Source organism: Notechis scutatus, chromosome 5, assembly GCF_049901735.1.
Source record: "Notechis scutatus isolate UNSWTSFEM ecotype Mainland chromosome 5, rNotScu1.2, whole genome shotgun sequence".
Lineage (NCBI taxonomy): Eukaryota > Metazoa > Chordata > Lepidosauria > Squamata > Elapidae > Notechis > Notechis scutatus.
In genome coordinates, this window is record NC_142013.1 from 63,237,359 (window position 1) to 63,258,989 (window position 21,631).

Below are 21,631 nucleotides of genomic sequence, written 5' to 3' on the forward strand. Positions count from 1 at the left end.
AAAGGGCGGGGTGGGGCCAGCCAATGGTGGGATCAGCTGGTTCACCGAACTGCAGAAAAAATTAGAATTATTCATATATTAATTTTATAAATGTAAATTTTAAATAAAAGATGTCCACAAAATAGCAGGAAAATGTGTACATTTTGTATCTATTGAAACACAAATATCCTCTATTTATTTTGTGGCATTCATATATCTCTAAATTTTGTGACATCATTTTCCAACACCAGCTTTAGCAAACTTTCTTTCATTTTCCCCCAATTTTTAAATAAAGCGTAACCACATTTTTTCATTTTGGGGGGGATTACTGCTTGCAATATGCTAATGTCCTAATAGCATCTGCTTTTTTTCTACAGAAAATTTGACAAATCATTGGAAAAATTGAGAAATTTCCATCATGATATGAAGAATTTTAACCTCTGGCTAACTGAAATAGAACAAACTTTAGCTAAAATAGCTAAAGATGATCCAAATGTTTCTAAAAGCAAGCAATACATCCAGGTATGATTGCTTATTTTTTATTGTATGAATGCTGATATCTATATGTACTGTTTAATGTGTATAGATATAAACATATACGTGTGTGTGTGTATATAAATGTGTGTATAGATAGAGATAATTTAGATATAGATATGTGGAAGAGATAGGTTGGGGTAGGTCATTCTGGAGAAAGTCTATCTATATAGATAAGAGTCAACATTGAATTGGTGGAGTGATTGTGTGTTGATGCACATTGCATATGTTTTCGATTTAGCTTCATCATTAATTCAAAATTTGCAGCTCCAAAATCTTTTTGCTTTACTTGTTATATTTTTGCTTGATTCTAACAAGAAAAGAGAATGTGAAAATAATGAGTTCCTATGAAAAATTGTATGGAGGACTGGTAAAACTGATTGTTCTTCACATTGCAGTTTTGTTATAAAATTGATAAAACACCACCTTTCTTTTTCAATGATTACCACAAGTTCATATTTTTAAACAATTTTATCCATTGTTGTGCGGCTGTTATAGACTCTTGAAGCAATCAAACAGATCAAGCATAAATCATTTTCATGTTCATGGATAGGTTTTTGACCAAATGTATAGACATTTTGCATGAGCTGCCCTTCCTTAAATCTCTCTCCCACAATTTATCAAAGGAAAAGGAAGAGGAGCAAAATATAACAATTGTATCTACTATATTTCCTGGGCACTTAAGTTATAAAATAGCAATCAATTCCTCTTAGTTAAAAAAGAAAAAGTTCACCATCCAACAGTTACAGATATTTTTTGTACAGCTAAATATGTATTAATTTCAAATGATGAAAATAATCCTTAGCATTACTCATAAACATTTTTCGGTTATATGATCAATAGATGAATCAGGCAAATGATAGATGCTTGATTTTATATGTTCTGACATTCAAACACACTGATGGTACTTTAATTCTGTAAAGTGTTCTTCCATTGATATCAGTAGACATAATGAACATATTATAGATTGTTTGATATATTTGAGCAGTAGCATTATGTTATTCTTCTATAACCTTTAGAAAGAAAACATGCTTTAGAATACTTCTATTTATTATCTTCTTTTAAACATTTATGGGACAACACCCTTCTATTTTAAGTTTTATTTTCTTAGACAAATATATTTTAGATTTCATGGTAAAAGTTACAGAAATGTGGAGAACATAAATTTGGTATTTTAATGTTACAATATAAAATGACTTAAAATATATCAATATGCTTTGTCATAATGTATTAAATCCAACATTACACAAATGGACTTCTGCTCACTCAATTTTCCTCCAAGTTTCACTGCTTTGTCAACCTGCTGTGCAATGTTGGTACTCACTGCAAGATCATTTATTTATCACTTACCATAGGAAAAAATAAGACACATAGGGAAGAAAAGAAAGCTGAATATGTTCTCCAGAAGGAGAATTTCTTAACTCAGTTTTTTATCACCTTTCAGGCACATAAAGCAGCATTTCTAAAACTCATTAACATTTTTCCTTTAGGTAGAAAGAAGTACTAAAGTTGAATTATGAATTCTGAGAGCATGTATCATGTGGTTAATTAAAGCTGGTTGAATAAAACATTTTAAATGATATTTCTAATGTCTATTTTTTTAATGGAAATGTTGTCTATCTTGTCTATCTATCTTCTCAGGCCAGGCTAGGAGTTACTGGGAGGGGAGGGTGAGGGCCAGGGCCAGCCAGTGGTGGGTTCAGCTGACAGGGAGCCACAGCAGGGGGACAAAAGAACCACATGCAGCTCTGGAGCTGTGGGTTGCTGACACCTACCCTAGGAGCAAGACTATCTCAGCTTCAGGATCAAGCTCTGGTATCAGATGCGCTATATGGTTCAAATGTGGGTGATGAATTGCCGCATCTGGCGTACAGATTTCAGTTCTATGGTCAGGGATCTGGTTGCATTCAATAAGAATTGGTAAAGTCAGGCATGTTTTCCCATCTACCAACTCAACTTGGTAACCAGATGCTCTTCTCTCCTCCGCCTCCACAATTCCTGCACAAGTTTTTAAGGAATATGGAGTGCTAGGGTCTTTAATGCCAAAGGCATCAAAGAAGGCTGAGCTGGTTAAAGACTTGTTACTTTGATCGTGTGGAATGGCATAAAGCTTAATTCCCTTTGACTTGCTGACTAAAGAGATTTTGGAGTAGGACTTGCCATTGCAATCTCTTTGCAGACTTCTGTGCATTTTGTATTGATTTCTGTTGTGGTTGTAGCAGTGTGTTCTACCTCCCTGCTGTGCTCACTGCCACTGTGTGTTGTAAAATCCATGGTTCTGGTTCTGGCTGACCTTACAGTCAATGGCAAAGTGAGGGATTGATGAGCAGCACTTGTAGCAAATGTTGTTTGCTTTCAGGAAAGCTTTGCAGTCTTCCATGGACTTCTCTCTGAAGGCTTTGCATATTAGGAGAGGATGTGGCTTTTGGTGTAGAGGACACTGCTTACCAGGATCTCTGATCTCAGTTTATATGTGAGAGGAGCTGGCAGACCTGCAAAAGGAATCTGGAGGAGTCACATTAGTTTTGTGGACTGCTAATGAAGGCTTATGAGGGTTATGTTCTGAAGGAGCAGCACATGACAATGTGAAGTCGAAGCTAGGATCATTTATTGTTTTAGCTTGTTGGCTAAAACAGAGAAGGGGGGAAATGGAACATTGTACTCTCTTTTGCATTTGGAGCCATGTGTGATCCACTGCTCTTGCAGGTTATACCTCTGGTTGTGTCAAACAATGCAAATTCTTGCAAGTCCCCTTTCGACTTAGCTACTTGAAATTTCATTAATAAGTCGCTAAGTTTCCTAAGTTTCTCATAGGCTCTGTTAGTTATTTTGGGAAAGCTATCAAGTCTTTTGAACATTGCATTTTCCACTGCTTCTGCTGAGCCATAGCACTTTCCCCCCTTGATTCCCCTTTTTGTTTGTTTTTTACATTCTAGCCAATCGTACCATTTATTCCAGATTGAGTAAAATTCCACCTCCTCTTTTCCTTTTAATTTTAATGTGAGTTTTTCCATTTCTGCACATTCACAATTTTTTTGAATAATAAATTGTATTGGTGGTATATTAGGAGATTTCCAGAATTGAGCCAGTGAAATACGTGCCGCTGTTAGGATATGGATAATCAAATATTTTACTTTGGTGGGATAACCTTCCTTAATGATACCCAGAAGATACAATTTAGGTTCCCACTCCAATCCACCCTGGACAATTTCTTCTAACCAAGTTTTAATTCTACTCCAAAACTTTTTGACCACTGGGCTTGTCCACCAGAGATGGAAGTAGGTACCATGATTCCCTTTGCATTTCCAACAAGTTGGATTGGATGTTGGATATATTTTTGCTAACCTGGAGGGTGCTAGATGCCATCTATATATCATTTTATATAAGTTCTCTTTATAAGACACAGATTTAGTTATTGTAAGATTTCTCTACCAGATTTCTTCCCAGTCTTCTAAGTCTATATTATGGCCGAAATTTCTTGCCCACACTGTCATTGGTCCTTTCACAATTTCCTCAGCTAATTCATACCCCAATAGATAATTATATAATTTAGATATCATATTTTTATCTGGGCCCAAAAGTATCTTATCAAATTTAGTGCTCTTTGATTCTATTCTGAATTCTTTTAAATCTTTCTCATATCTTATTGCTATTTGGAAATAGGACCAACGATCAATCATTATTTTTTGGTTTTCTAACTCTTGGGTCGATTTGAGCTTTCCTTCTTTGTCTAAAATTTGGTGATATTTGAGCTTTTTACTTTAAAAAAAAAATTAACTGATTTTTAAAAACAAACAAACAAACAAAACATAAAACATAAAAACATCTTTGTTGAAAGCAGCTTGATCCCAGGTTACATCTCTTCGTACAGACACAAATTCAAATTCATGTTCATTTTATATACCATTCCATATCTTATTGCCATTCTACATTTTCTATATAGCTTCTCCCCTCTTTTAACTTTCTTAATTTTATTTTATTTATTTCATTTTAATTCAGATCATTATACTTATATTCTTTGTCTGTCCTGTTTCCAGCTGTCTATTATCTTTTCTCATTAAACAAAATTTCTCCTGTAATCACTGATTGGAGTATGACGCCTTTATATCTTTCCCCTAAATTTATAACACTTAGTATAATACATAACTTCCATTCGGATTCTGCTTAGTACATTCTAAAGTTACACACTATATTTTAAAAAGAGAACAAATTATAAATATATAATATAATTAAAACAACAATCCATACCAATTCAAATCTATTGTTAATATTAGTATTCATTTAAATCTTAAACATTTTACACATTACTTTTCAAATAAGTATCATACTTCTATGGGAACACTTATAAACTTTCCATAGTTACTTCCCCCCCACTTCAGTCATATTTTAAAACATTATATCATTAAAATGTTCCCATTCCTTCCTAGTTCAATTCTCTCATTTATTTCATTTCATTTATTTTGTTCACAAAAGTTTCACTGAATTACACTAAGTATTTTATCCCACTTTTTAATCATATGTTGTTTCCAATTTTCTAACATTATTTCTAATACAAATATAACAATACAATCTTATGTACCTTTGCAGAATCACTTTTTCAGTTAAATTTTTACCCATTATCTCTAAATAAGTCCTGTTTCTTTACATCTTGCTCCACACCTTTGTAGCTTCTCTTCCCTTCCTTCCTCCCTTGCTTCTTCTCTCTGCCCTTTTTACCCCCTTGTCTCTCCACCTCCTTTTCCTTCTTCTGTATTCCCCTTTTCTGTTGCTTTCTAACATTATATCCACTTTTCACCTTATTTTTCCCTTTTTTGGTTGTTTTTTTGGGTCTTAAAGTCTCCATTCTCTTTCCCCCCTTTCCCCCTTCTTCCCTAAGTAAAGTTACTTGTTCGTCAAAGATAGCTTCTTCTTTGTCCCAATCTTCTTGTTGCGCAGTCTTTTCTTGTAGTTTCACATAGGTACAAATCGCCATTTCTAAGAATTGAAAAATGGAGCCAAGAGAGCCCTTCCCTTCTTGTTCTTCTTCTTTATATTTTTTAAATTCCATTTTCAGTTCATCCACAAGTGATGCCATTGTAAAAAAAATTTCAAACAACCACCCAAGTGTTTTTAGTCATTCAAATATAATTTCCAAAGTCCCAAAGTCACCAAGCAATCCAAATACACACAAGCTGTTTCTTTTAACACTTTCTTCTTTTTTCACTTTCTCTTCCTGGGGTTACTAGTTACAAAGTTCCAGTTAAGATGTATCTTTTAGAAGTCTTGTTAGAATTTAATCAGATTCTTTTAAATTCCAGGCAGTCTCCTCCTTCCAAATCCTACTCTTATTCTTTTCCTCTCCCTTCCCACTTACAGCAAAAAAATATTTTTTTAATGTTCAGAAATCCTTATTGTCCCCTTGACATTTAATTATCCAGTTTAATTACCTCTTGATGCCAAAGCGGGTTTTTCCGATTTCTCATTCATCTCTGTTTGCTGTCAACGTAAGGAAGGAGAGTGAAAGAAAAGAAAAACTTTCCCTTTTCACTTTCATTCGCTGCTTCCGAATCTTCTTTGGGAGCGATGTATCTTTTTTAAAATTTAAATTCCAGGATACCTTGGTTGTTGCTTCTTCTCCCGGTCAGCCAAAACTTCCACTTCTTAACTTCCTCCTGCACTTTCTTTTCTGGATGAGTGCTTTTTTGAGGCAGCCATTTCTGACCGCCGCTTGTTCGCCTTCGGGAAAGGGAGTTTAGCCAGCTGGGGAGGAAAGATGCAGCTTTCCTCGACCCTGCTGGGATCTCCCCCCTCTTTGCCACCTCTACGGGGTGGCTTAGCCCCGAAGCCAGACTGGCTTGGGATGCTCCAGCGGCGAGCCCAGGCAGAAACTGCGCACGATCGCGGATTCCTGCCTGCTGCCGAAGCCCTGCAAACTGGAAGTCCAATATTTGAGCTTTTTACTGATGCCCATTGTATTAGGGTGGAACATTGCCTCCATTGTTGACAACCGTAACAGAACTTTAATATAATGGTTTTTCCTAATATCAGACTAGGTTTTTATCAAAGATTTGTGTAAAGTATGTCTCTGAAAGTATGAATGATTTTACTACTTGGGTTCCACAAGAAGGCTTGCCACCCTATTTGTAAGTTGTATCCTTCTAATGTTAGAATTCTTTTGTTTTCCAATTTAATCCAATCCTTTATCCACATTAACATTGCTGCTTTATAATAGGTCTCCCAGGCAGGGAGACCAAAGCTGCCTTTTATTGTCTTGTAAATAAATTTTCTTAATTCTTGACTTCTTGCCTGCCCAAATGAATTTCATAGTAATTTTATCCAATTCTTTGAAAAACGATTTATCCAATAATATAGGGATCATTTGGAATAAATAAAGCAATTTGGGTAGAACATTCGTTTTAATTGTGGCAATTCTGCCTAATAAATAAATCTGCATTTTGCTCCATATCTCCAAATCTCTTCCTATTTGTTGTAATAGTTTAACATAATTGTCTTCTTTCAAAGTTATTGTTTTGGGTCTTAACCATATATACCTAAATATTTAATCTTGTTGACATTTTGTAGTCCCATTATTTCTTCTAGTTCTTTTTGTTTATTATTTGTTATATTTTTAACTAACATTTTGGTTTTTTCCTTATTGTTTTTCAACCCAGCTAGTTTACCGAATTTATCAATTTCTTTTAATAAGGTTGGTCCTGATTCTATTGGATCCTCTATAATAATGACCACATCATCGGCAAATGCCTGTAATTTATATTCTTGTCTTTTAATCTTAGTACCTTTAATTTCCTCATTCATTCTAATTCTGTCCAGTAATGTTTCTAATATTGTAATAAAAAGCAGAGGCGACAATGGGCATCCCTGCCTGACACCCCTTTTTATTTCAAAAGGATTGGTAAATTCTCCATTTATCATTACCCTTGCTTTCTGAGTTAAATAAATTGAATCTAACATCTTTGTGAAGTTATATCCGAATTTCATCAAGTTTATCTGGCGTTTCATAAATTCTCAGTTTAGGTTGTCAAATGCCTTTCGTGCATCCAGGAAGACAAGAGCAACTTGGCATCCTGGGTGTGTTTCATAGTATTCTAATATATCAATTATCATTCTTGTATTATTTCTAATCTGTCTCATGGGAAGAAATCCATTCTGGTCAGGGTGAATTCTTTCATTAAGAATTAGCTTCAGTCTTTCCACCATCACACTCATAAAAATTTTGTAATCTGTGTTTAAAAGAGATATTGGTCTGTAATTTTTTACCTGGGTGGTTGAGTTATCCATTCCTTTAGCCAAGTCAGGGCAGCTGCTTGATAATATAATTCCCAATTTGGCAACCCAAAACCTCCTCTATTGGTAGAGTCTTACATTAATTTCAGCCTAATTCTTGCCCTTCCTACCTTGCCATATAAATTTAGTTACCATTCTATTTAGTTCCTCAAAATATTTCCTTTCTAGCTTTATTGGTATTGTTTGGAACAGGTATAAGAGTCTTGGTAGGATATTCATTTTAATGGTGGCTATTCTTCCTAATAGTGATAATTGCATGTTTCCCACTTTTCTAAATCTATTTTGATTTGCTGTGTTAATTTTAAGTAATTGTCTTTTTTTTACACATCTCTCTGATAGGTGAATTCCCAAATACTTTACTTTTTTTACTATGTGAATGTCTTATCTTCTCCATTAAATCTTTTTTCTGTTCCTTTGTAAGGTTCTTAACTAAGATTTTAGATTTCTCTTTGTTTATTTTCAATCCTGCAATAGTCTTAAATTTTCTTTATTAGTCTGGATCCCGTTTCTTGAGGTTCTTCTATGATGAAAATCAAGTCATCTGCAAAGGCTTGTAATTTGTATTCTTCTTCTTTTATCTCCATGCTTTTTATTTCTATATCTTAATGAATGTTTCTATTTAACACTTCCAGAGTCAAAATAAATAGCAGAGGGGACAATGGGCATCCTTCTCTTGTGCTTCTTTTGATATTGATATTGATGTCCTCATTCACAAACACTTTTGCATTCTGTTTGGTGTATATCACCTTGATCATATTGATAATTTCTCCCCCAAATCTATATATATAAAAGTGAAATACCACTCACGCATCATCACAAAATCTCCAGAACCATAAAGCCTACAAACTTGAAATTTGGCATGTATGTTCCTCTTGGCTTCTAGGAGCTCACTAAGAAAAGATTTTTTTGAAATGACCATCAGAGCATTAGTATTATTATTAACACGCTCTGGTGCTAAGGAGTTCTACTCCCCTCCCCACCTGAAAAGAAATCTGTTCCAAATGCAAAACACAAGCAGAGGAGAGGAGTTTCACTTTCACTTTTAGTTTCACAGCAGCAACCAACTTTAGTACAGAATAGTTGAGCTAAGCCACGCCCAGGCTCCTTGCTGTCTCCTTCTTGCTCACACAATTACTGTTTTAGTTTCCAAACAGCCCTCAACTCTCTCACACACTGACAGGATGCTAGCCAGATGAATACTGATGGATGCTGGTAGGCAGAGGCAGATTTCCCACCCTCCTTATTTTCCTCCCCAGAAACTAAGCCTGACCACATAGTTTTGTAGCGAAGCACAAGTATCGAGCTAGTTCCATATATTTTAGCTGCAGTATCATGAATTGCCAATTTACATTGTCAGATGCTTTCTGTATGTCTAGGAAGATCAGGGCCATTTGTTTTTTCTGGATGTGCTTCATCATATTCCAGTGTGTTCAAAATTATTCTCATGTTTTTAATTTGTCCGTTCAGCAGGAAACCATTCTGGTATGAGTGTAAAAATTTGTTCAAGAATCTCTTCAATCTTTCAGCTATTATTTTTAAAAAAATTATTGGTTTTTAAGACGAACATAGACAAACAAAACATAAAAACATCAAGCCATCTTCCATATATAGACATACAGTGTGCCGGTTGGTTTACAATTGTTTTGTGCTTCCATTTCATAGTCCTCAATTACAATTACATTGTATATATTCTCATATTTTCAATCAAGTATTAAATACATTAATATCATTGTTAATCAATCCTTTGACTATACTTTTATTCATTCATGTTTTACAAAATAATCATATTTTACTTAAATTGTTTTATGACAGTTCATATTATCATCTCAAATTTATCCTGCAATCATTTTGTAGATATAATAAGAAAAGAATACATCTTTATATATTTATTATTTTCTAAGAATCTACATATTTCATTACCATGTTTTATTGTCTAACCATTGATAGAATAGATCCCAAATTTTATAAAATTGTTTATCATCTTGTTCTCTGATTTCAAATGTCAATCTACTCATTTCAGCACATTCCAATATTTGCTTAACGATTTCCTCCTGTGATGGTATTTTCTCATTTTTCCAGTTTTTAGCAAATACAATCCTAGTCGCTGTTAATACATTTACAATCAGGTATTTCAGTTCTTTACGATATATTTCAGGTAAAATTCCCAATAAAAATATCTCTGGTTTCAAGTCTATATGCTTTTTTGACATTTTTTCCAACCACCTGTGGATTTTAGTCCAATATTTTTTAGCATCCGCACAAGTCCACCACATATGGTAATATGAGCCAGGTGTCTGATGACATTTCCAACATTTTCCAGATTTGTTCTTGAACATTCTTGCTATTCTTGTTGGGGGAAAATGCCACCTGTAAAACATCTTATACAAATTTTCTTTATATGCTGTTGACATTGTCATTTTATAATTTTGAGACCACAATTTTTGCCATTTCTCTAGATCAATCCCATATCCAAAATTCTTCCCCCAAGCAATCATAGTTTCTTTAACTTGTTCTTCTTCTAGTTTAATTTCTAATAAATATCCATACAATTTTTAATCACCTTTTCATCAGTACATGTCAAAATCTTATTGAAATCAGTCAGTTTATCACAGAAACCTTCTGTTTTAGAGTCTATCATACCTTGAATGTATTTGTGCATATGAAAACCAATTCATCTTTATACCTTGTTCCTCTAATTTTTGTATAGATTTAAGTTCACCCTTTTCATTCAATATTTCACCATATCTTACTGTTTGTTCCTTTTTATATATTATAGGATAAGAAAATGCTTCAATAGTCGATAGCCAGACTGGAATTTTCAAATAACATTGTCTTTTAGTCTTCTCCCAGTTTAACCACAGAGACTCCCATATATAATGTCTTCTAAAATACCCCTGTGTTTTAGTTCCTTTATACCAGGGGTGTCCAACCTTTCACCTTCCCTGGGCCACATTAGAAGATGAAAATTTGGTTTGGGCCGCACATAATTAAATTAAATAATTAATTAAATTAATTAAATTAAATTAAATTAAATTAAATTAAATTAAATAATTAAATTAAATTAAATTAAATTAAATTAAATTAAATTAAATTAAATTAAATTAAATTAAATAATTAAATTAAATTAAATTAAATTAAATTATAAAATAAAACAAAATTATTCTTTATTATTAATTATTAATTAAAAATTATTTATTTATTATTTTATAATTTTCCGGCCAAATTTTGTGGGTGGTGGGGAAGGGGGGGAAGAAAGCTTGCCCACCTCGTGCCTACCTCTCCTCCTGCAAATTATTTATTTTTTATTAATTTTCCGGCCAAATTTTGCGGTGGGGGGGGGGGAAGAAAGCTCGCCCGCCTCACGCCTACCTCCTCCTGCAAATGCAGCAGCGGCGGTGGCGGGGGCAGAAGCAGCAGCGGCGACGGGGGCAGAAGCAGCAGCGGTGGCGGCGGTGGCGGCAACAGCAGGAGGTGGCGGGGCGGGACTTTTGGGCTGCGGCTGCCCGCCTTTTCTGTTGCTCGCCTCGCCCCGCCTCGCGCCTACCTCTCCTCCTGCAAATACAGCAGCGGTGGCGGTGGCGGCGGCAACAGCAGGAGGTGGCGGGGCAGGACTTTTGGGCTGCAGCTGCCCGCCTTTTCTGTTGCTCGCCTCGCCTCGCCCCGCCTCGCGCCTGCCTCTCCTCCTCCTCCTCGCTGGATCTTTCATGAAGGTTGGGGTGGGCGTTGGGCCACATTACGAGGCGACCTGGGCCGCATGCGGCCCGTGGGCCGCGGGTTGGACAAGCCTGCTTTAGACTCTGTTCTCATACAGTTCAACGAATGTTTAGAATTAGAATTAGAATTAGAAGAACTTTATTGTCATTGTACAAGTACAACGAAACTGTGGATGCACCCCAGCAACTGTTCGCAATACAATAAAACCAAATGAAGTATGATGAGAGATTCCAAAAAAATTGAAGAAGAAGATAAACAAAGAGATAAGAAGATTGGAGATATTGATAGCAGATTAACTGTGGTTGAACAAGGTAAAAGTGGGGTGCTGAGATGGGAGATGGACAGATCAGAATTTTATCTCAGATTCCAAAAGAAGAAAAGGGACAAAACCTAGCTGAGATAATGATAGAAATCTTGGCTGAAGCTTTGGAAATAACTAAAGAGAAGATGATGGATGGAATAGATGAGGTTTATCTTCATAAGATATGCATTTAGAAATAGCTTACCAAGAGAAGTCCACATCAGATTTACAAAGAAAGCCATTAAAATGCAAATATTGCAAGTGGCAAGAGAGAAAACATTGAAATATAAAGACAAGGAGATTGTGGTCCTGAAACAAGTACCCAGAAGAGTGAGAGAGATGAGAAGAGAAGAGAATACCGATTTCTGACCAAAATGCTACTTTAAAAAGAGGTGAATTATAGATGGCTGATTCCAGAAGGTTTAATGTTCACATGGCAAGAACAGAGACATAGAATTGACTCAATTGAGAAAGCTGAATCATTTTACACAGAATTTTTTGGAGGGAAAGAGGAAGAGACAGAAAAAGAAATCTCACTAATTGAATTCCAAGAGGACTGCCAAATGGTGACTGAAAAAGAAGAAGGTGCAGTAGGTAGAAAGGTGAAAGAACAACGTGAACCAAGATCTACGAGAGCTGCTAAACCTAACTACAAAATATAACCATGGAAGAGAAAAAACTGATTACAATTAATATAAATGGACTTAACTCAGCTGTTAAAAGAAGGAAAACTTTCCATAAATTAGGGAAATTAAAATTTGATATAATTTGCCTACAAGAAGTACATATCAAAAAGCAACATGAACAATTGCTGATACAGCCAAAATTAGGGAAAATATTTACTTCTTTGACACAATGCAAGAAAAGAGGAGTGGTTTTATACATTAAAGATATTATCCCAGCGAAATTGATCTATATTGATGACAATGGAAGAATACTAATGGTGGAAATAATGGACAATAATATGAAAACACTCCTGATTGCAATCTATGCCCCGAATGACAATCAAGAAGAATTTTATAAAAGATTACATATGAAAATAATTGAACTGGACTATGCTCATATAGTCATGATGGGAGATTTTAATGCAATTGTAGATAATAAACTGCAGATAATATACAGCACAGAAAACAACAAAGCAAAACAGAAAGACTCTCCCTAAATCTTTTTTTTAAATGGTAGATGAAATAAACTTAAAAGATACATGGAGGGAAAGAAATGCTAAAACTAAACAATACACCTTCTACTCAAATAGACATTTATCATGGTCCAGAATAGATATGATATGGATGTCAACAGAATTGTTAGCTAATATTCAAGAAATAAATATTGAAACAAGTACGTGGGCAGATCACAATCCAATGACAATTAAATGGAAAGGACAAAGAAGAAGATCTAGATGGACGTTAAATAATACTATATTAAAGGAAAAAGACTTCACACAGTGGATGGAGAAAGAACTGGCTTTCTTCTTTAGAGAAAACAAAAAAGAAGATACATCAATGCAGAATATATGGGATACAATGAAGGCATATGCCAGAGGCTTGATAATAGACTATACAAGGAAAAGAAATACCATGAAAAGATTTGCCTCTAAGATATTAGGGAATGAGTGTCAGCCTTCAAGATCTTTTCTACTTTTCTATTGCTTTCTACTGCTTTGCATCTTTCGGCTGCAATGAGTAACGGGGGGAGGAGGGGTTGCATCTTGTGGGAAGAGAACTGGAGGTGTTACATTCTTGTCTTGTATAAATGAGGAGTTGGGGGAGAGTATAAATTCCTGCTCTTAAGTTTCTATTTCCTTGCTTAGCTTTCTTTCCTTTGCGCAGCTGCGAAGTTTATCAAAATATGTCAAGGTCAAGGGACAGAGGCCTCATCACCACCTGAAGATGCCCACATGATCATATTCAGAACTTTTAATTGGAAGAGTCTTTTGGACTTTGGGGGTGGGAACAATTCCATCCCTTTGTATATGTGATCTGCGTGCCAAATTCCTTAGATTCAGAATTCTACCTGTAGCTTCCACTTTGAATTTCAGTAAAAGAAAAACCTTGCTCAAATCTATGGAGTCTGAGTATTTCTTTCTTGGATTTTGAATGGAGCACAGACTGACAATGAGTATAAAGGACTTGAAAAAGAGCCACAGAAAATGCCACCGAAAAAGGACATTAAGTTAAAAATGGATATAATTAAACATCAAATGGGTCTAATAGAAAAAGAATTAGCACAGAAAATCAGAGGTGCTAAACAGAACTACTCTGAAAATGCAAATAAACCAGGTAGATGGTTAGCATATAAATTGAGAAAGGAGAAAAAAATCAAGGAAAATATTGTAATTAATAGATGGCCAAGGCCAAGTTTGCTATGATAGTAAAGAGAAGAAGGAAATCATACGAGACTATTATGGGAAACTATACACACAAGAGAATATTGATGAGGAAAGAGTTAAACAGTATTTACAGAATGCTAATTTACTCCAGATACCTCAAGAGATTGAAACAATGTTAGAAAGCAATATAACGATGATGGAGTTAACTGAAGCACTCAAGAAGCAAAATAATGGAAAGGCACCAGGCCCAGATGGACTTCCGGCAGAATTTTTTTTTTTTTTTGAACAAATTTTATTAATTTTTTAAAAACAATACACAAACAAACAAAACATAGGATGTAGTAACATAAAATATCTTTTCTAAAAAAAACACAAATAAAACATCTTATTTAAAAAGAAAATAATTCCAAATTATCACATTTCTATACAAACACAATTTAATATGTATATTTATCTTATCTGATCAACTTCATATCTTTTCCCAACTTCTCTTTATTGCTCCCTTTCCTTCTATTTAGTTGTATTTCTTTTTTTTTTTTTTTTTTAAATAAATTTTATTAAATTTACAATTAAAAACATATCGACATTACATACACAAAAGGGAAAAAAACAAAAAAAGAACATTCGGTCTTACAAACTGGAAAGAAAAGAGAAGAGGAGATGTAAAAGAAAGAAAGAAACAAAGGAAGAGAAAGAGAAAAAGAAAAAAAAGATGTATTTAAAAACAGACAATATCCTTTTTGACAGTCTGCAAGATCCAATTCTCCTACCTTAATTTGAATACACACATCTTATCGATATCTATGCTTAAATTACCCATTGTCCATTAAGCAGTTTATCTCTGGACTAACCAATTATACCAAGAGTTCCAATTATCGTAAAATGTTGAAGCCTCTTTGTTTTTAAGTGCTATAGTTAATTTATCCATTTCTGCACAATCACATATTTTCTGGATGACCATTTGTTCTGTAGGTGCATAGGGTGATTTCCAACACTGGGCAAACGCTAATCTGGCTGCAGTTAGGATATGAATTGTTACATATTTCATCTTTTTGGGTAAATGTTTATCAGAGATCCCTAGTAGGAAGAACTCTGGTTTGTATTCGATTTGTTCTTTGGTTATCTCCTCCAACCATTTTCTGATTTTTGCCAATATTTCTGGGTTTCTTTGCAAGACCACCACATATGAAAGTAGGTTCCTTCTATGCTTTTACATTTCCAGCATTTTGGACTCGTGTTTGGGTTCATTTTCGCCAACCTCGAAGGGGCAAGTGCCATCTATAAAACATTTTGTATGTATTTTCTTTATATGCTGCCGATTTTGTAATCTTAATATTTCTGTTCCAAATCTTTTCCCATTCTGATAATGTAATACTTCTTCCGACATTCCTGCTCCAGGCTATCATGTTCCCTTTGACTATCTCTTGTTCTAATTCTACTTCCAGTAAGTATTTATAGAATTTGGATATGTTCTTTTGTTTGATCCTAGTAAAATTTTATCTAAATACTGCAGTTTGTTATAAATTCCAAAGTCTTTTATATCTTGTTTGTATCTGCTATGGATTTGTATATATAACCACTGATCAATTTTAAATCCCTGTTCCTGTAGTTCTTGTCGAGTTTTTAATTTTCCTTGCGGATCTAATAAATCTTTATATTTAATCATTTTTGTTATGTCCAAATTGTTGGGATGTACCATTGCCTCCATTGTTGATAGCCAGATCGAATTTTTAGATAGTGTTTTTGCATATTTTTTTCCAATTAATTAATAATGAGTCCCTAATGAGGTGTCTATGAAAGTAAGACTGCTTGGGTTTCCCCACTTCCCATAAGAAGGCATGCCACCCTCTCTGGAGGTCATGCCCTTCTAATGCTAAAATTCTTTTGTTAAGTAAGTTCACCCAGTCTTTTATCCATAATAAGATAGCTGCCGAATAATATAATTCCCAATTTGGAAGGGCTAGACCCCTCTACTTTTCGCATCTTGTAAGGCCTTTACATTGATCCTGGGTTTTTTCCCCTGCCAAATAAATTTAAGTGTGATCTTATTTAATTCTTCAAAAAAAAATTTGGGCAACTTAATTGGGATTGTCTGGAATAAATAAAGAAATTTTGGTAATATATTCATTTTAATCGAGGCAATCCTGCCCAATAAGGAAAGCTGCAACTTATTCCAGGATTCTAAATCTTTCTTTGTTTGTTGAAGTAGTTTATCATAATTGTTCTCTTTAAGTGATTTACCTTGTGGTGTTAACTTCTCTTTATTGCTCCCTTTCCTTCTATTTAGTTGTATTTCTTTTGCCTTGAATTATATATATTCATTGTATATAATTTCATTAGTTCTCTTCCACATCCTTTCAAACATAGACAAACATTACACAAAACATAAATACATAAAACTTCTTTTTGGAAAGCGGCTTACCCCAGGTTAAATCTTTTTGTACAGACATAAATCAAATTCGTACTCACTTAATATACTATTTCATATCTTATTTAACATTCTACATTTTCTATATATTTTTTCTCTCCTATTCACTCTTTTAATTCTATTTTATTTATTTCATCTCAATTTAAATAATTATACTTGAATCTTTTGTCCATTCTCTTTTCATCATCTATTAATCCTTTCTTTCTAATACAGTATTTCTCCTGTAAACACTGATTGAAGTATGACAACTTTTTATCTTTCCCCTAAATTTAACACTTAAAATAATACATATTTTCCATACTGATTCTGCTTCGTACATTCTAAGTACTACATTTCAAAATAATAAAACAAGCAAATAATATTAAATTTAATAAGTAATAATAAAACAAAAAAAAGAAATATTGAGTTTATGATATAATAAGAACAATGTTTCATAGGAAATTAAACTCTATTATTGAATCTTAAACATTTTCATAGCTTCCCTTTAATGCATTATTAACTCATATAATATTTTAATTTTCTAACTCAGTTTCAAATACTAATATCTACAATACAATCTTATCTACCTTTGCAGAATCATTTTTATAAAATTATATCTTACCCCTTATCTCTGAAAAAAACCTGTTTTTTAACATCTTGTTTAAAACCTTTATGACTTCTCTTTCCTTTTCCCCTTCCTTTCTTGTCAATTCTAGCTTTTTGACCCCCCCCCACCTCTCAAATTTCACTCTCTTAATCTTCCCTCTCTGTTGTATTTCTCTTTTCTGTTGCTTTCTGACATCATATCGACTTTTCATTTTATTTTTGTTTTTCTTGGTTGCTTTTTTAAGTCCTGAGTTCACCTTTTCCTTACCCCCCGTTCGCTTTTCTTCCTCCACTAAGAGTATCTGTCCATTAAAGATGGCTTCTTCTTCTTCATCCCAGCCTTCCTGTCGTTGTTATATTTCTTGATAGGTAGAGATCGCCATTTCTAAAAAGTGGAAAATAGATCCAGAAGAGCCCTTGTCTTCTTGTTCCTCTTCTTTCAATTTTTGAAATTCCATTTGTAATTCTTCAAAAGATAATGCCATTTTCCCTTTTTTAAAAAAAAAAAAAAAAGCAACCCAAATGTCTTTAGCCTTTCAAGAAATAGTTCACAAAAATCCCAAAGTCACAAAGTAAACCAAATCAAAGCAAACAGTTTCATTTAGCACTTTTTTCTTTCTATATCTTCACTTCCTAGGGTAGAATTCAAATACACAGTTCCAAAGTAGTCTTCTAGAAGTCGTAATATCTTTTATTTTTGATCTTATAAACTTAAAGCAGTCTCCTTCAGTACAATCTTAAAATAAGTCTTTACCTCTTCCCTTCCACTTATAGGAAATAAAAAGAATTTTAGGTTTTTAATTCCAATGTCCAGAAATCCTTTATCCCCTTGGCTTTAAATTTCAAGTTAGATTACCTTCTATGCCCAAGTAGGTTTTCCAGATTTCCACCTGCTGTTTCTGTGGGAAGGGAGAGTGAAAGAAAATAACTTTCCCTTTCCAGCTTTGTTCCGCCGCTTTTACAGTCTTCTTTGGGAGACAATGTATCCTTCAAACGATTTAGTTTCCAGGGTATTTAGAAGTTTCTGTTGTCCCGGTTCAGCCAACACTTTCGCTTTCTCCTACTTCCTCCAGCACGAATCTTACCCGGCTGCAGGCTTCTTTGTGGTGGCCATTGCTGACCGCCGCTCCACCACCTTGGGAAAAAGGGGGTTTGCCAGCTGAGGAGGGGGTTTGCGATACCCCCAAGCCCCAATTCGGATCCCCTCTCTTTTCGGATGCCTCTACGGGGCAACCATATCTCCCAGATCCGTTTGGATCGGAGGCACCTCGGCAGCGAGCGCTGCAGGAATCGTGGAGGATCGCGAAGTCCTGCTGCCGCCGAAGCCTTGCAAAACCAGAAGCCGGACTTCCGGCAGAATTTTATAAAACACTACAAGAATCATTGAACCTTCCATTGCTAGAAGTTATGAATGAAGTTATGTTAAAGAAGAAGATACCTAAATCATGGTCAGAAGCTTATATTACACTTTTCCCAAAAGAGGAGGGCGATCCATTACAAATCAAGAACTATAGACCTATTTCCTTACTAAACGCAGATTATAAAATTTTTGCTTCAATATTGGCAGAAAGACTTAAAAAATACTTAAACAATTTTATCCATCCTGATCAAAATGGATTTCTGCCAAAGAGACAAATTAAAGATAATATGATAGTAATCTTGGACACCTTAGAATACTACGAGGCACACCCTGAAAAACAAATGGCTTTGATATTTCTAGATGCACAGAAGGCATTTGATAATGTGAATTGGCGATTCATGTTATTACAGCTGGAACAGATGGGCTTTGCTAAAAAATTTATTCAAGCAATAGAAGCTATATATCATAAACAAATGGCAAAGGTAATGATAGAGGGAGAACTGACAGACTCTATTAATATAAGAAAAGGAACAAGACAAGGGTGCCCACTATCACCTCTGTTGTTTGTGTTAACCTTGGAAGTGCTAAACAGAAATATTAGAGAAGAAAAGGATATAAAAGGGATGAAAATTAAAAAGGAAGAATTTAAGTTGCAAGCATTCGCAGATGATCTGGTTTTCATTTTAGAAGACCCACTAGAAACAGCATCAAAATTGATAGAAAAGATAGAGGCATATGGAAAGGTGACTGGTTTGAAAATAAATAAAGATAAGACAAAGATCTTGACAAAGAATATGCTCTCAAGACAAAAGGAAGAACTGGCAGATCTATTGAAAATTCAGGTCACGAATAAGATCAAGTACTTGGGGATACATTTGACAGCAAGATGCAGTACACTAAAAGAGAATAATTATATTAAACTTAAGCAGCAGATAGCATTAGATTTGGCGAAATGGGAAAATTTACAACTGTCATTAATAGGAGAATATCAACAATCAAGATGAATATATTACCCAGAATTTTATATTTGTTTCAAACAATTCCAATTAGGCTTGGAAAAGATTACTTTGAAGATTTAAATAAAATTGTGTTGAAATATATATGGCAAGGTAAGAAAGCGAGAATAAAGTTAAAACTTTTGCAAGATGCCAGAATAAGAGGAGGATTTGGTTTGCCTAATTGGGAGTTGTATTACCAAGCTACAAATTTGATGTGGGTTAAGGAATGGATAACATTAAGAAATACTAGATTGTTGACATTAGAAGGACATGATCTGTTGTTGGGGTGGCATGCTTTTTTATGGTATAAAGCAGGCTTGTCCAACCCGCGGCCCACAGGCCGCATGTGGCCCAGGTCACCTCGTAATGCGGCCCAACGCCCACCCCAACCTTCATGAAAGATCCAGCGAGGAGGAGGAGGAGAGGCAGGCGCGAGGCGGGGCGAGGCGAGGCGAGCAACAGAAAAGGCGGGCAGCCGCAGCCCAAAAGTCCCGCCCGCCACCTCCTGCTGTTGCCGCCGCCGCCGCCACCGCTGCTGCATTTGCAGGAGGAGAGGTAGGCACGAGGCGGGCGAGGCGAGCAACAGAAAAGGCGGGCAGCCGCAGCCCAAAAGTCCCGCCCCACCACCTCCTGCTGTTGCCGCCGCCGCCACCGCTGCTGCTTCTGCCCCCGTCGCCGCTGCTGCTTCTGCCCCCGCCACCGCCGCTGCTGCATTTGCAGGAGGAGAGGTAGGCGTGGGGCGGGCGAGCTTTCTTCCCCCTCCCCCACCCCGCAAAATTTGGCCGGAAAATTAATAAAAATAAATAATTTGCAGGAGGAGAGGTAGGCATGAGGTGGGCAAGCTTTCTTCCCCCCTTCCCCCCACCCCACAAAATTTGGCCGGAAAATTATAAAATAAAAAATAAATAATTTTTAATAAATAATTAATAATAAATAATAATTTTATTTTATTTTATTTTATTTTATTTTATTTTATTTTATAATTTAATTTAATTTAATTTAATTTAATTTAATTTAATTTAATTTAATTTATTTAATTTAATTTAATTTAATTTAATTTAATTTAATTTTAATTTAATTTAATTTAATTTAATTTAATTTTAATTTAATTTAATTTAATTTAATTTAATTTAATTTAATTTAATTTAATTTAATTTAATTTAATTTAATTTAATATTTAATTTAATTATGTGCGGCCCAAACCAAATTTTCATCTTCTAATGTGGCCCAGGGAAGGTGAAAGGTTGGACACCCCTGAAATATGCCAAGATCCATCTGGATCTTGAGTCTATCATCTAGGATGTTAGATATTCCTTCCAGCTTAGTATCATCTGTAAATTTAAATTTCCTTTCTATTCCCTCATCTAAGTTGTTTATGAAGATATTGAAGAGTACTGGGCTTAAGATGGAACCTTTTTCTGCTTTGTTGGTGGCCTGTAGTATACACCTATGGCAATATCATTCTTTTTTTCTTTTATATTGACCCATATGCATTCTAGGAGGTATTCATCTTTGGTTTTGTGCATTTCAGTAGCAATATAATTTTCCTTTATACACAGTGCAACTCCACCTCCTCTTTTATGGGGTCTGGTTTTTTTGAAAAGTAATCCATAGTAAAAACACTACAACTCATAGAAGTCATTGAAATCACATAATGAAAATATCTGATATATATATATATATATATATATATATATATATATATATATATATATATATATATATATATATATATATATATATATATATATATATATATATTTGTTTTCTGAGGTTCTGCGGGTATTTGTATGTGGATCTTTGGTTATTCGGGTTTTCTCCCGCGTAAGATTCAAAGTATCTAGGCAACGTTTCGGCGAGGTCCCACTCGCCATCTTCAGGCTGGTGCTTTCTGCTTAGTGCCAGTGCAAGCAGTGTGTGACCGGAGCTGCCATCTCTCTATATATACAAGTGGTGGGGGATGGTGTGCTGGGCTGGTTGGCTGTGCTGCAGCCTCTTGATTGGTTGATGGAGTTGATGTTGGTATAATGGGCTGTGTAATGGCCTTTTGTTGTAGAGATATCCTGGATCTTGTGCTGTCATCTCCTGGGTCGTTAGCCTCTTGTGTTTTAACGGCTTG

At 34.9% G+C, this 21,631-nt stretch overlaps 1 protein-coding gene across 7 annotated transcripts in view; it reads left to right on the plus strand.

Moving 5' to 3' along the window:
• The window catches only part of DMD (dystrophin), a 1,185,061-nt gene that overhangs the window by 519,172 nt on the left and 644,258 nt on the right, over nt 1–21,631 (plus strand). For all 7 annotated transcript variants that reach the window (XM_087966867.1, XM_087966866.1, XM_087966869.1 and 4 more), the window contains exon 43: nt 357–501. In XM_087966867.1, coding sequence (XP_087822993.1) covers nt 357–501 — 145 coding nt within the window. The remainder of the gene's footprint in view (nt 1–356; nt 502–21,631) is intronic.